The 14,790-nt window shown below is 34.0% G+C and overlaps 2 protein-coding genes across 2 annotated transcripts; one reads left to right on the top strand and one right to left on the bottom strand.

Moving 5' to 3' along the window:
* The first annotated feature begins 306 nt into the window (after positions 1–306).
* Positions 307–3,938, top strand: LOC101247148 (NAC domain-containing protein 79). The gene is made up of 3 exons (XM_004246026.5): positions 307–692; positions 2,118–2,383; positions 3,180–3,938. The coding sequence occupies exons 1-3, from the start codon at positions 518–520 to the stop codon at positions 3,762–3,764; spliced, it is 1,026 nt and encodes a 341-aa protein (XP_004246074.1). The 5' UTR covers positions 307–517; the 3' UTR covers positions 3,765–3,938.
* Positions 3,939–4,039: 101 nt separating this feature from the next.
* Positions 4,040–13,955, bottom strand: LOC101247450 (uncharacterized). The gene is made up of 14 exons (XM_010327361.4): positions 13,452–13,955; positions 11,897–12,024; positions 11,616–11,801; positions 10,034–10,102; positions 9,896–9,952; positions 8,488–8,541; positions 8,358–8,420; positions 8,189–8,251; positions 7,282–7,446; positions 6,971–7,126; positions 5,893–5,973; positions 5,722–5,783; positions 5,459–5,592; positions 4,040–4,366 (listed from the first exon to the last, which is right to left on the bottom strand). Exons 1-13 carry the CDS (start codon positions 13,621–13,623, stop codon positions 5,511–5,513), a joined length of 1,338 nt encoding a protein of 445 aa, XP_010325663.1. The 5' UTR covers positions 13,624–13,955; the 3' UTR covers positions 4,040–4,366; positions 5,459–5,510.
* Between the last annotated feature and the right edge of the window lie 835 nt (positions 13,956–14,790).

Below are 14,790 nucleotides of genomic sequence, written 5' to 3'. Positions count from 1 at the left end.
GAGGTCATAAGGGACCAAATCAGGGTGTTCTCGTGGTCAATAAATTGGTTGAGACCTATGCAGACTTGGTTTCAAAACTAACGGAGACAAAAAAAATACGATGTAATTTTTCTTATCTGTTCAGTCTTGGTGTACTCGAAAGTGACAAGTAAAATTAGTCGAGATACATAAAAATTGACCTAAAAACCACGATCATTTTAAAAAAAGTTCACTTGGCACCGTGTACCTTAAGATGCATGGTAGGTGAGAGCTTCTCAAACACATTATATATCTTCTTTAAATTCAACAAGAAGAAAACTATATATTAATTTTCCCCTATAATATAAGATTAACCCTCAAGCTTATACTTGTAACAAATGTTTAGCAACAAGTTATCCAAAGATCCATTTATATATTCTCTACATATATCCCTTGTAGTAAAAACTTTTTTTTTTCTCTCTTGTTTGAGAAGTTCTTTAGGTTTTCAATTAAGTTTCAAGGTTTAGGGTTGTGTTTTTTTCGTCGAAAATCTTGAAAAATGGAAGGAGAAGTAAAGGAAGAAATTGATTTACCACCAGGATTTAGATTTCATCCAAGTGATGAAGAACTTATAACATATTATCTTATGAATAAAATTTCAGATTCTAATAATTTTATTGCAAGGGCTATTGGAGATGTTGATTTAAACAAATCTGAGCCATGGGATCTTCCAGGTATATACTTAATTAATTAATTGTATATTTACAATCCTCAAAATTTGTTAATTACTTAAGCATGTATTTACAATAAGCATATTGAAATTAAATAGTAGTAATACATTTTTTTCTAGCCCTTCCTTAAGAGGTCGATCCCACCCTTTTTACTTCCTTGCTGACTCGAACTCACAATGAACTTCAGATGGGTGGTTACCACCCGAGCAATTCTTTTTCGTAAATGGTAGTAACACATATGGTTATATAAATCAAGAAAGCAAGAGCTAGGGTTTTGAAATGGTTTTTTTTGTTTATGACATTTTAATGAGATGTGACGTGTTACTAGTCCTGGAAATAAATTTTAAAAATCCGATAGAATGAGCAGTTCTTTCTCCTTAAATGGACCTAAGTTACGTAGTTCGAGCTCGGATAAATCAAGCTAATAAATTTTGAACAAATTAAACAAAATATGGATTTGTTTTTTATTTTTTTTCCTCTTAATTCCTACAACACCCTCTTTAATTCTTTGAAAATCATGATATATATATATATATATATATATAAAAAAAATTACGTTTTGATATGATTTAACTTATATACAATACTATAAATAACTTTTACAGCAACTTTGATATAAATTACGTTTTGATATGATTTAACTTATATACAATACTATAAATAACTTTTACAGCAACTTTGATATTAATTATAACATGTTGTCATTTATTTCACCTAATTTGTAATATAAAGTAATTTGTAATTATCTTTTTTATAACGTTAATTACCTTATTAGGTAAATAACCCTCAATGCACGCTTCGCTAAATATAAATGCATAAAATTAAAGCCTACTCTATGGTGCATTTTTAATTGCTTGCAAGCTTCATCAAATTAAATTGTTATAACAAAAAAATTAAGAAAATTTTCTTTTTCTTGTTCCTAAAAAAATAATTATGTGGCATTATTCTGGCTTTGAGAGTTAATTTTTAAAAATTTGTTTATAAATTCAGATATGAAATCTTTTAAAATTTTAAAATAAAATTTACATGTTTTGAAACTATGTAAAAAGTAAAAGTATTGTTAGTCACAAAATAACCTACAAAGAAAAGACTCATTTTGACATTGAAAGTCAACCTTTCAAATTCTGACTAAAAACACGAATATAACATATTTAAAATAAACTATGTAAAAAGTAATACTCGTAGCCCCAAAAAATAATCAACAATTCAAAAAAATTTATGTGGTATATGAAAAAATTGGCGTCAAAGAAAAAACTCTGACTCTCGATATACAAAAAAATGTAGCATAAATTGTGACAAGTAGAGTAAACTACACATTATATTCATTTAATTTCTTAATGCACATGATGTTTAATTATAAAATGACACTTATTTTGAAACGATCTGTATAATCAAGTTAACTTTTTTTGGAAATTAATTATGATATAGGGAAGGCAAAAATGGGAGAAGAAGAATGGTATTTTTTCAGCCAAAGAGATAGAAAGTATCCAACAGGAGTGAGAACAAACAGAGCAACAAATAGTGGATATTGGAAAACTACTGGCAAAGACAAAGAGATTTTTAGTAATTTAGAATTAGTTGGTATGAAGAAAACATTGGTATTTTATAAAGGAAGAGCACCACGAGGGGAAAAAACCAATTGGGTAATGCATGAATATAGACTCCATTCCAAATCATCCTATACAACACACAAGGTATGTGATTCAATAAATATATCAATTCATTTCTTTATTTTACGTGAAAATGGGATAAGGAGCATAGTTTCAGTTCCAAGGGGATCTTTTTTCTTTTTTCTTCATAGTATTAAAATTTTAACATTCTCGCTAAAAGTAATATGAATTTCTGTTTCTTTTAAAAAGTTGTCATGTTGTGCTTTTGGAGAGTCAGTTTGACTTATTTTTAAAATTAAATTATATTATAATTCAAATGTTTTTGAAAAAAAATATTAGACATTCGATAACTATACAACAAATACTATAAATTGCAAACTTTTTTCATATCATCGTGGTGCACTGTAATTATATCCTAATTTATGTCCGTTTCTCAAGAGAAATATGCATATATACAAATGATTTTTTTCTGAAGTTGCACGTACACCGCACTTATAAGTGTGAGTCAGCCTCTGATGAAAAAATATATTTTAAAATGTTAGCCAAAATTCATATCGTTTGTCTCTCAAAAACAAAACTATGACAACTAAAAGAAACGAAGGAAATACTTGAAATTTAAAGTATTATTCTAAAATTACTAATATTTCAATTCTCAACATGAGCTTAGTGTATTGGATTGTGCTACTTAAATAGTTTAAATTTCTCGATCTTAAGTGATTGTTTGTTAATTTATTCTATACTAGCTAGCTCTAACATATATGTGCGTTTACACACATTGTTTTAACAATAAGTTTCAAAAGTCGTTCTTTTCTCTTATTAAAATTATGTGTGAATTTAAATTAACTTGTGTTGTATGTATGTACTTTGGAATATTTTTCAGCAAGATGAATGGATTGTTTGCCGTGTATTCCAAAAGAGTAATGCAGGAGGAAAAAGATACTCTACTAATAACAACACTTTAAGAATTCATGTAAACCCCTACACTACACTTGATCAAATCAATCCAAATACAATATGCATTTCTTCACAAATTATGATGCCACAAGTTGAACATAATACATTTCAACTAGCCATGGGAAAATCATCATCATCAAGTGCTCACACTATGATCAATCATCCAGAAATTCAAGAAGTTTTTCGAGGCGTTTCATCGTCGTCATCGTCTAACTTGATGAACTTGCATACAACTCTTCAATCCCAAATGAACTATAACTTAGGTGGAGGCAATGGTTTTACTATTTCAGGCTTGAACTTGAATCTTGGTGGTGGTGGTGCCACTACTTCTCAGCCAGGACCACCACCGCCACGGCCGCGACAAGATGTGAGTTCTTCTCATGTGATGATGACAACTCATGATGATCAGGCTGGTTATGGTGAAGATATGAGTAGTGGAAATGTCATGAATAGATTTATGGTTTTGGAAAATAGTTCTCATGATTTAGACAACTGTTGGGGTAACTATTGATGATCTATGTTGTTCGAATCCTCCAAAAAAAATAGCATATCAGACCTTATAAAAATCGCGCTTTTTTTTAAGGATTCGAGTAGATGTAATTAGAAGACAAGTAGTACTCTATGTAAAGTAATTACTAGTTTGGAGATGGAGATAAATCTATTTATAGGGTAAAGTTTGAACGAATGGCTTCTAATTTTGTAGCATTTTCGACCTTCATCCGAAACCAATTCAAAGTTCAAACAACATAAGAAAATTATTCAACACAAAAGGGCCAAATACCTGTGTACTCCAGTAAACTGTTTATATTTATCCTCCGTTTAAGTTTTCGAATAATTTTTCCTCCATCGTTACACCTATGATCAAATATGACTGAGGAGATGTTGATACAGCTACTTCGATATGTAATACACAACTAAAATACAGTGTCGCAACATTGACAGCGAGTAGTGGAAAGACCACGAAACACCAACACTATCCAAAGCAACAAAACAGTAATAGTACACAAGTAAATTTCTCACACCCACTACCCTCACCATTCATGCTTTATGCACATATGGAAAATCTATGCAGAACTTGGTCCAAGCGCCCGGTGAAACAATGACATGACCCATCTGCAAATGAGATGAAATGAACCCAGCGTCATACAAGTAGCAGTAATACTGTAATTGTGAAAGAACTGCAAAATTTAGTCAAAGAAGATGATAGATAGCTACTCGATATGAACATAATAGTTTGATGTCCCCATACTTTTTTCGTTGAAACTATCAATTAATTCTTTGCTAACTACAAGTATTTCGCTTTGCCTATCTAGTTCTCTTACAAGTTATAGCTAATTTCACATATATTGGCTCATGAAACGTACCAACTCATTGACATCCTTGGGAGTAGCCCTTTTTCACCACATACAGATGCAAAAGTCACTTCACACTCAGTTGAATCAAATATGCAGTATTTATAGACAAAAAGTTTACTTGCTATTGGGGAAAATCAATATTCTTCTAATGCCGAATCAGGATCAACTAAGACAAAAATAAAGCATTGGGCCGAACTCATTTTTTTTCTTTGAGATAAGGTTTACCTGAGGCTTGAGCATTGGTTCGAACTCTTCTTTGGTGGCAAAGGTAATAAGCTAAGACATCGACTTCCAGGAAAGAGTAGAAGAATGAGACTGACCAGAAAATTACCGAGGCCTAGTTTTACTGCTTTATTCTCGAAAGCATGGAACTCGAGTCCCTAGAAAAAATCCTATACCAATCATTTGGAGTAAATCCAGGGTGTAACTTGGTACAAGGATAAAGAATGTGGGAAATGTGCTACTTCGGATTTTGGCCAAGAATGGTCATGACTCACATTTTCCAAATAAACAACTCACTGATCTCATTATTTTTGTATACAAGCCATCAAAAATTACCCGTGTCCCACCCATGAATAACACACTGACATAGGAGTATTTTCTTTAGCAAAAGTCACCTTATAGCAGCACAAAAGAACAAGTACAGGCATGTATGCCAAGGAACTTCAGAACATTTCTTAGAGGCAATCTAATTTAAAAACATGCTACTACTACCATTAACCTTTAATCTGAAAAGCTAACACTGTGAATCTGATCCAAGTCATACATAAATTCAGCTCAAGATATATAAATGCATCCATAAATTAATTTAAACCAGGTAAATAAAGGAGGCAAATTGCTAACGTGATACCTGCAAACTGTGAAATACTTGATTTCTGATGAAAGCAATGTACTACCTCGCCCTACTTGTCTGTGTGCGCCCTCTTGGACTTACGGCGTGAATGGTGTGAATGACCATGTCGAGTAGGTTTCTTCGCCTTTTTACTGTCACAAATAATAAAATACAGACAATTCTGAGCCTTGTGAATTAAGTAGATCTACAGACGCTTCAATATAGAAGGGTAGATCACTGTGGAGAAAGGCAAATAAGGGAGCAGAGTAAACTGTGCTAACCAGAAAATGCCAGACAAAAGTTTGAACAGAATTATAACGGGCAAAGCCAACACTGCTGAAGCCTACAGCATAAAAGATCAGCAAAAATTTCTTAGTATGAAATCATCAAATTGAATAAAACAGCAGAGGACAGAATGGCAAGACAATAGAATATGACAATCAGATACGTACAGCAAACCAGACGAACTCCTTTGTTGCAAGAGGTCTTGTAAGCTCATGTTTCTTCAGTGTTTTATCTACTGTACCTTGCAGCTTCAGATGGGAATGAAACATTGATTTAGAATATATGGAACAAGATAATTTAAATACTATAAGCAACATATGCACAGTAGAAAAGGCATTTGCTATTTCATCGATCCTTCCACCAGATCATTTCAAATCGTTCAACTCATCCAACCGTAATATAAATTTGTTACCTCTTCTAACAACAGTTCAAAAGCTACTCTTCTAACCCTAGAATACCACATTATCATTCTTCTTAATCATCTTGCCGAGGGTCTCTCAAAAAAGCCTCTCCACCTCCACGAGATAGGGGTAAGGTATGTGTACACTCTAACCCCCCCCCCCCCCACACACACACACACACAACCCAACTCAAAAAAAACTCGGTATGTTCTTCATCATAAAGAGGAGATGAATCAAACACAACCACCAGAAGAAAAATGACCATTTCCTCCACTCAATGAACTAAGACATAATAAATAATACAGACTAATTTGTCCTAGCTGGACCCTTATCCCTTACCCCTAATTGCCTAAAGATCTGTTTGTCTTTCATTTGACAATACCAAGTGAAGGATCTACATTTTAATACAGAGCTCAAACAGATACTCCCTATTGGCAGAGCTAAATCACAAAAGCATTTGAAAATTGACAATTGTTGGGAATACAAACTGGAAGATAAAGCACTCTTCATCAACTGATTTGCAACACATTCCGCGAAGTTATTGTGGATAATTTAGTAGCTTCAGCAAAATCATTCTAAAAAGTTAAGCCTCTCGCATACAAATACAGAGGTGCCAAGAAGACAGACAGAAAAGGTAACTTCAGACTCTCCAGGATTTATTTTATTCCATTTTATTTTTGGGTCTACGAGGTTGTCGGAACTTGAATACATGAGAAACTGATGCAGCAGTAAAATTACAGGAAATGTTTAGAAACGGACTATGACTTGCATATCTCAACCACAAGTAAACCTATACGAGATCTGAATATTTCAGGAACTATCGTTTCACTTTATTTTAACACACCTGATTATGGTATATTGTTGCAGACTCGAGGAACTTCCCATAATGATGAACTGCCACATCTCTATATGGCTTTACAGCAATACGAACTTTTTCAACATGAGGTTTTGTAGCAGTGGCGACTTGATCGATGTATGGCTTGCTAAATTTCTTAAGTTCCTGTGAAAAAATTATGCTTTCATCACATCACATACAAATAAAACCGAAAAAATAGGTGTAAGTTATACATTTGATGCATGTAGAACGACGGGAATTATATTCCTTAATGTGAGTACTTAATATTTCAGAAAATATTAATTGATAAGGGATGTTACCTGAAAGTGAGGTTTTGCTAGCTCCTGAACCTTGACAATATGTGGAGTTACGGCGCTTTTAGATGTCTCATAGATCTCAAATCCTTTGGTCCTCACCAATTCCATTTGTGGCTTGAGGTTAGTGGTCATTACCACCCATTGTTCCTCAACAGCAGGCATCCATTTCTTCAAAAAGTAGAACAGCAAACACGAGACATTATTAAGATCCTCTATCTTGATAACAAATACAGCACAAAAAACTAGCTTTAGGAGTAAATTAAATGTTTGAAGTAGATAATTGTATCTACATGTAAAAAAAACTAATAGAGATTCTTCCCAGATCTGGAAGTCATCTTACTGCCCACCTTTAGCTTGTCCTACTAACTCTTGATTTTCCTCCCCCGGATGTCTGGTGAGTGTAATAAGAGAACTCACCTCTTGGGAAGAAACAAAGATACTCTACCATTTTAACAGTTTTATCTAGCAAGGTACCATTACTGCTTTGTTAACAGGAAATCTCAAATTAGTTTAGTTTTATTGTTTAAGTACTTATTTCCATGAAGAGATGAGGACTTAATGTAATAACTTACTCGTTAATGTATACCTAGAGGTGCCAAATGGGTGGGTTGGGCTGGAATTGGGCAAGTTAAATAGGGGTGAGTTAATAAATGGGTTGGGTTAACACAAAATGATGAGAAACAGAGAGAATGGAAATGTGAGACACTGGGATGTTGTAGAGAAGGAAGAAGTGGTATACCCTAAAAGAAGGGCCTACTCCATCTTTTTCCAATATTTATGACACTCTTTTCCATTTTGGGACATTCCAAAGTATTTGACATCATAGCATTTCTGGCTTTCGTAAGTGCCGAGAACTCATCCAATAAATTAATTTAATTGAATATGGTAATAAGATGCAAAGCTGACTTACTGTTTTGACTGTTTCTATATGTGGCGCAGCCCATACCTCAGCTTGAGCCTTCTTCTCAACTGCCTAAGAAGCAAGTGAAAAAGGGTAAACAGGATAGAATAGTAACTCAAACAAGAATTCGTTCAATAATCAATAGTTAAACAGGATCCAGTAGCAACAAGACATGTACCTTCTGTATCATTGTGTTCATAGCAGGTTTTCCGTGCTCCTCCCAATGCTTCTCCAGAAGAGACTGAAATTCACAGCAGAGTCAGCAATCCATTTACAAGAAGGTTAGTTATGATTTTTGCTCAAAATACCTTGTAGTGAGTCATATGAACTTCAAGCCAACGTGGAAGCCATGCCCCATGCACCTGGATTTTAAGCAGAAGGAAAGAGCCAGGTTAACATTTATATAATGGATTAACATCATCTACAAAGCAAAGCATAGATAGAGAGCACGTCTTCAAACTTCTCGAGTTCTCCAACTCTTTCTTGGTCTTGTAACTAAGCCAGTGAATTGCTGCACTTAAAGATGCCTACACAGTTTATGATTGATGCAGAATGCTACTTTGATCCTTTTTTTCCCCTTATTGTTGGGCTGTGCATGGTGCAGAAGCATAACCTGGTTCCCATGAATCAGATTCTCATCCAAAAATGTTCACAATTAAATCGCCATACATCAACACAAACCAGAGACGACTTTCGCACATCACAACTCCATAACCCAAGAATGAGGGCAAACAGAAGGGGAACTACAAAAACCACCCTTCCCTCCTCATATTGACAAAATATGTGAAAACCAATCCAACTTTTTACCCCACATAGGATCTTTATGACTTTAATAATACAATTCTAGACAAGATCATGATAACCCACAAAATTTGGGGAAAATTGCTAAATTCCAAATTATAAGTACTGAAGACTGTTTTTTCATGCTAACCATAAATCAACAGAACCCAAAAAATCTCTACTAATTATCAATGATTTAAATAAAAGAAGACTGTACTTAATTATCCCACCTAAAATAAAGGGCAGACAAGCTGTAGAACTTAAGAGATGCCCTCTAAATAAATATATGCAGGATACCTATGGCTTTCTTCTTCCCCGAAATTCATGTACAAAGTAGCACATAGCCAACAGCCAAAAAACACAACACCCACACATTTGCAACCACATTCTTGCAAAACCAAAACAACCCACAATTTCATTCATGAATATCTTCCTCCACTATTTATGTGCCAGTGCCTTGAGTCATTGTGATTCTTATCATCATTCCATTGTTCTTCACACCCACTTACAATGACAATCATCATACTCTATAATACTAATGGTTTAGACCAAATCTATCATCACATTTCTTCTCCCGTTTAGCAGTCAAAATAAATTACTCCAACATCAAATCGCTGGCTAAAGACCAGCATCACCACCACGACACTACCCCCTTACTACCAAAAACTACCCACCATCCAGCTGTCCATAAAATTATTGATATCGCCAGTTCAAGCATATGAGAACTGATACAACTAGCTAACCATAAATCGGCATATCCAACTCTTAACACAATATGAAGGAAGCCTTACGGCACCAGGATATCATGGTAGATAGAAACATTAGTATGAATCACAGCTACTCAGCTAGATGAAAAATTGAGATGGAACCTCCTATCTTCAATAGTAATCATAATCCTGAATACATAGTTATTATATAGGTAATTAGAACATCTACCTCCATGAGCTCCTTCATCTTCGATGTGGCTTCAAGCCTTGCTCTAATCATTTCCTCCTGATAAGCGAAATTGGGAGACTTTAGTAATTATTATTCACAACACAAGCTTCAGTAGCTGTTTTTTAATATAAAGAGCACCTCAGCAAGTTTAAGAGCTCGTTCAGTTTTTTTCAGTTTCTCCTTCTGTTTCTCAACTGTCTTTTCGAGCTGCATAGACCAAAAAGAAACAAAATAATTTCACAAGGTTAGCTGAAATATTACATGTAGCTACCAAAACTAAATAGGACGAGCAGTAAGAGCTAAAAGATCTTTATGCGCATCCACAAGAAGTCCTGGGAATTTAAAGTCTGTTCAGTAGCAGAACGAAATCAGTTGTGTAACTGAAAACAGGCAGCTTATCGTTCATATAAGCTTCACAGTATCTACAAGAAAACGGTCATCGCGCTTACTCCTGTATGGGGTTATCATGTGACATCATCTAGAGATACGAGAGAACAAGGTTTGGTTCCCATCGAACTTTACAAATGTGTTGCCACGCGCTTGAGACTAGAAGCAAAGAATTGTAACAGCAAACAACTGAGGATGCCATTTAAAGGTCAAATAAAGACGAGTACAACAATTTGTCAGCGCTTTTTCCTTCAAAAATCCGGTCATTCAATGGGTATTCTATACCACCATTTGATTTGCCTATATTCTTCTCTCCATTTGTGGGACCACCTAGCTGAGTTGACTTCTCTGTCAGATTCTTTTTGTCAAAATTATAACACTTCATACCTACACTATAATTCACAGTTCTCATGAGGCGGCCAACATTCTACTTGATAGACTATCTAAAGAACTTTTGGAATAAATTAATTACAGCATTACAACTGCAGCATCTTCTTTGTGCCCTAAAATGACTACATGAAGTGTTTGCTGAGGAAAGCATTCCAATCCTATGATATCTCAGGCTTCCTTTATTCTACATCATCAAAATGTTGACTCCTTAATTACCTAGAGTTTAACAAGTCGTCTACATTCCTTGCTTAATGATTTAGATTCTATCAAACTTCAAGAATATTTTTAATGAAAGCCAAGAGTTCTACAGCCACTCCCACCTTTCTACGTTTCAGCCAACTTTTTAAATCATTTGTCCATAGCTCTTATGAGATCTGCTATTGGACTAAATTGATAAAGAAAATCCAGCAGGGACAGCATTTGGAAGTTGTTTCATTTTAGTACTTTACGGTTTGTTGCACTAGTGGAACAAGTTGGATAGCTGCCATAATAACTCTAGCATGATGTGCAGGACAATCTCTGTAAACAAGAAACAGAATAGCATATCCCACTGCCTTTTTAAAACTTCTGTTTAGTTACTTGGCTCCAGACTCTCAATTACAAGGACAAGCAAAAAGAATGTGATCGCCAAATCTTCCTGATCAGAAAAATGTAATCCTCACATCTTAAAAGTTCAAAGAGAAGGAAGAACAAATGCAGCTCATCTGTGACGAGAGTAACTTCTTCTTTTTCCCTTCGTAAAAGATATCCTATCTAAAAATGCAATACATGAAATTTCATTTATGCTTTGTTGTTGAATCTGTTATGGTGGAATTCCATCTGCTTGAATAACTACTGTACAATTAATTAAGACATAGATAACACAATTACAAAGAAAAGAGAAAAGAAAGAAAATGAGCTACTTCTTATTTTACCAAAAAAGTAAAGCATATCAAACACTCACCTTTTCGACCTTCAAATTTAACTCCGATACTCTTTTCTCTGTTTCACCTATATGCGCTTTGAAGTCTCTTTTCTCCTTATTTTTCATTTCAGCTTCCTCTTTTAATCTCTCAACCTGCTTTTCAAGCTGATCAGCTTGTGCACGAGCCTTTCCAACTTGCTCCTCAGAATCTAGCGTTCCCTTTTTCTATTCAAAACAATACGACTAACATCAATACTACTATGGCATTTTATGAAACTAAAATAGCATACAAAGCCAACTTGCTAATTTGAGGTACTCACCTGTAGAGAGGCCAATTCAGATGACAATGACTTAATCCTCTCTGACTTTTCTTTTATTATGTTCTCTTTGTCTGCAATCGCCTCATCCTTTCCTTTCAGTGCTCGCGCAGTCTCCTCAATGTTTGATTCTGAAAAAAAGTAGAACCCATTAGAAGGAAAGAGAAATGGTTAATAATTAGTATTTGGTAGCCAAAATTGAAACAAAACAGCTCTACATCCCAAGCATCAATCCAAAACTCACTGTTGCAGAATTGCCTCACAACACAAGGAAAAAACAATATGGAACTTAAAAACATCATTACTCGACGCCAATGACAATAGCAAAGCACAAAGTATGATAACTGCAGAATAGGCACTCTCCAAAATTTACAACCTTAGTCTCAATTTTTTTTACGGATGTGAAAGTTAGTCTTGGTTGCGACTCTCTATTCCAAATTAGTTGTGCTGCTTTGCATATAAGTACAAAGTATGATAGCTGCCGAATAGGCACTCTCCCAAATTTACAACCTTGTCAGATGTGAAAGTAGTCTTGGTTGCAACTCTCTATTCCAAATTAGTTGTGCTGCTTTGCATATAATCTCTGATTTGTACAGTTTCAAAAAGAAAAGTGTAATTGCAGATTATCTCTAAATTTGTGCAGTTTCAAAAACAGTATCTCCCTATCTGTGGAATACTTTTTTCAACAGCACACCAACAAGACATCTTTATCATAAACCCGAGAACATATGTGGAGCAGTGGATCCATAATATTCTGCTTCAAATGTTCAAAGCTATCAAATCACTATGTTCATCTTCGGATCGGCGCACTTCTACTGAGACTGAACAGTAGTATACATCTTGGAGTTGGAAAAACTACCAAATTTGAGCCTGCAGCTTCCTACTGAAAAATCTAAGCCCCGTGTTTCTTTAGCAACTTCACTTGAAAATAATGTTACTTCATTTGAAACTTGGAGTTTGTTTTCACAAGTTCTCAAAAGAATTTGAACTTCAACTTAAAATATTGAAGTTCATTTCACAAGTTCTTTACTGGTCAAAGTAATTCATTGTGAACATTCATTTCCTCTTCGTTTTGAACATTATACAGAATACAACGAAAAATCCTGTCATAATATGCTAGCCTTACAAAAAGATCCCTTCTTTCTTCATAATTTCCAGCTTAATCAATCACAAATTTTGAAAAATAACACCTTTAAGTAAGTCAACCTATCAAATTGACTCCAAACAACTCATTTGGAGTAAACAACTACACTTCTCAGTGCTGAAATTCAGAAAAACTGCACTTCCCAAGAATCAAAACATGCATACTCAACAATACCAATCAAAAAAAAAAGTGAGCAATTCACAGAAGTACTAATTAACCTAAAATAACAATTTTTCAAGAAAGTTACTACATCTTTAAGTAAGTCTCCAATCAACTTAACCTCCAAACAATTCCTTTGGGTAAACATCTACACTTATCAGTACTACAAATCAACAAAAAACTACACTTCCCAAAAGAATCAAAACATGCATACTCACAGTACTAATTGAGCAAAAAGGGCAAGTCCCAACTAACCTAAAGATTGGATCTTGGACTTCAGATGCTCCAATTCCTGAGAAGTAGGAACATCCGATCTAACCACTTCAACTTCATCATCCAACACCGACCCAGAATCTGCTTTGACTTTAGGAGCAACTACAGCAAGAAAAACAAAGGATATGAATAAGAACTTCCAGCAAGATGCCATGTCTGAACCCAAAGCCAGAGAAAAAACTAAGGCTCTGGTGAATATTTGATGATAATGGGGTCTTTTTCTACTGCAAAACTATATAGTCAATACGTTTTCTTTGGTATTTAATTATATTTTTGTTTTCGGAAATTCCAAGAAGAGTGTCTTGGGTGGCGTAAAATGCAAAATTTATCAAAGGGGTTGTTTGGTTTTGGTGTAGCGTATTAATGGTGGGGGGTGGGGGCGTTGGGGTGGGTGGGGGGTATGAGGCGGCGGTGTGTTGTGTAGTTGGTTGGCGCTGTCTTGTCAAATGTTAAACGTGGCTTGTTATGGTGGAATCTAAGCACCCCTTTGAAAGTTTGAACGGGGTCGATATTTATATTGAGTTTGATTAATTTAATTTTGAGCAATTTTTATATATAATAAATATAAAAAAATTTATTTATATGTTGTAACTATAGTTTATATTATTGTGTTTCATAGTAAATTTTTTATTTATTATAAATTTTCAATTTGTATAATTGGCTAGGTACAATCAATGTCATACAAATTTTAATTGTGTATAATTTTTTAATATATTATAATTTATATAATTACGTTTCATACCAAATTTTTTATTTGTTATTGAGTTTTTAATTTGTACAATTCGCTGGATATAACTATTTTTATGCAAATTTCGGTTGTGTATAAATTCATTTATACATTGTAATTTGTACAGTAAGATATGTACTTGTATAATAATTGTATGTGTATAGGACGAAAATATATATGTTTTGTATTTGTTTGTACATTTTTCTCTTGGTTTATACAAAAACAAACACATTTTATACATTTGCATATCGAATGAGTAATTGTATACAAAAATGGCTAATTGCATACTAAAACAGATGACAATAATATAGGATGTTTGCTGCAAATAACAATTAAAATAAATCATAATTGTAACATAAAATTTGAATTAATAATTTGTTATTTTTTACAATTTTTCCATATTTTAAAGGTAAAATACTGGAAGAAGTATTAGAAACACTTTCAGATTTTACGTGAATATAATCACAATCTTACAATATGATTAATTTAGTACATTACCCAGATTCTCACTAAGTTCAAGGTGTTTTTGATATTTTTTCGACTTTTTATTAAAAGTTTCATGCTCCCACAAAAACGTGAGACTATTTTTTATAT

This window comes from Solanum lycopersicum, chromosome 8 (genome assembly GCF_036512215.1).
Source record: "Solanum lycopersicum chromosome 8, SLM_r2.1".
NCBI classification, from domain to species: domain Eukaryota; kingdom Viridiplantae; phylum Streptophyta; class Magnoliopsida; order Solanales; family Solanaceae; genus Solanum; species Solanum lycopersicum.
The sequence above is the reverse complement of the archived record's forward strand: the minus strand, read 5'-3'. Positions and strand labels throughout refer to the sequence as shown.

What these genes read in the sequence shown, in the direction of transcription:
- LOC101247450 (XM_010327361.4), bottom strand. Translation starts at nt 13,623, where the DNA reads ATGGCATCTTGCTGGAAGTTCTTATTCATATCCTTTGTTTTTCTTGCT. An exon ending in ATATAGAAACAGTCAAAACA is followed by an intron (nt 7,447 to 8,188) that starts GTAAGTCAGCTT and finishes TACTTTTTGAAG; the next exon opens with AAATGGATGCCTGCTGTTGA. An exon ending in CTTTTGTCTGGCATTTTCTG is followed by an intron (nt 5,593 to 5,721) that starts GTTAGCACAGTT and finishes TATTTGTGACAG; the next exon opens with TAAAAAGGCGAAGAAACCTA.
- LOC101247148 (XM_004246026.5), top strand. Translation starts at nt 518, where the DNA reads ATGGAAGGAGAAGTAAAGGAAGAAATTGATTTACCACCAGGATTTAGA. An exon ending in TGAGCCATGGGATCTTCCAG is followed by an intron (nt 693 to 2,117) that starts GTATATACTTAA and finishes ATTATGATATAG; the next exon opens with GGAAGGCAAAAATGGGAGAA. An exon ending in CATCCTATACAACACACAAG is followed by an intron (nt 2,384 to 3,179) that starts GTATGTGATTCA and finishes AATATTTTTCAG; the next exon opens with CAAGATGAATGGATTGTTTG.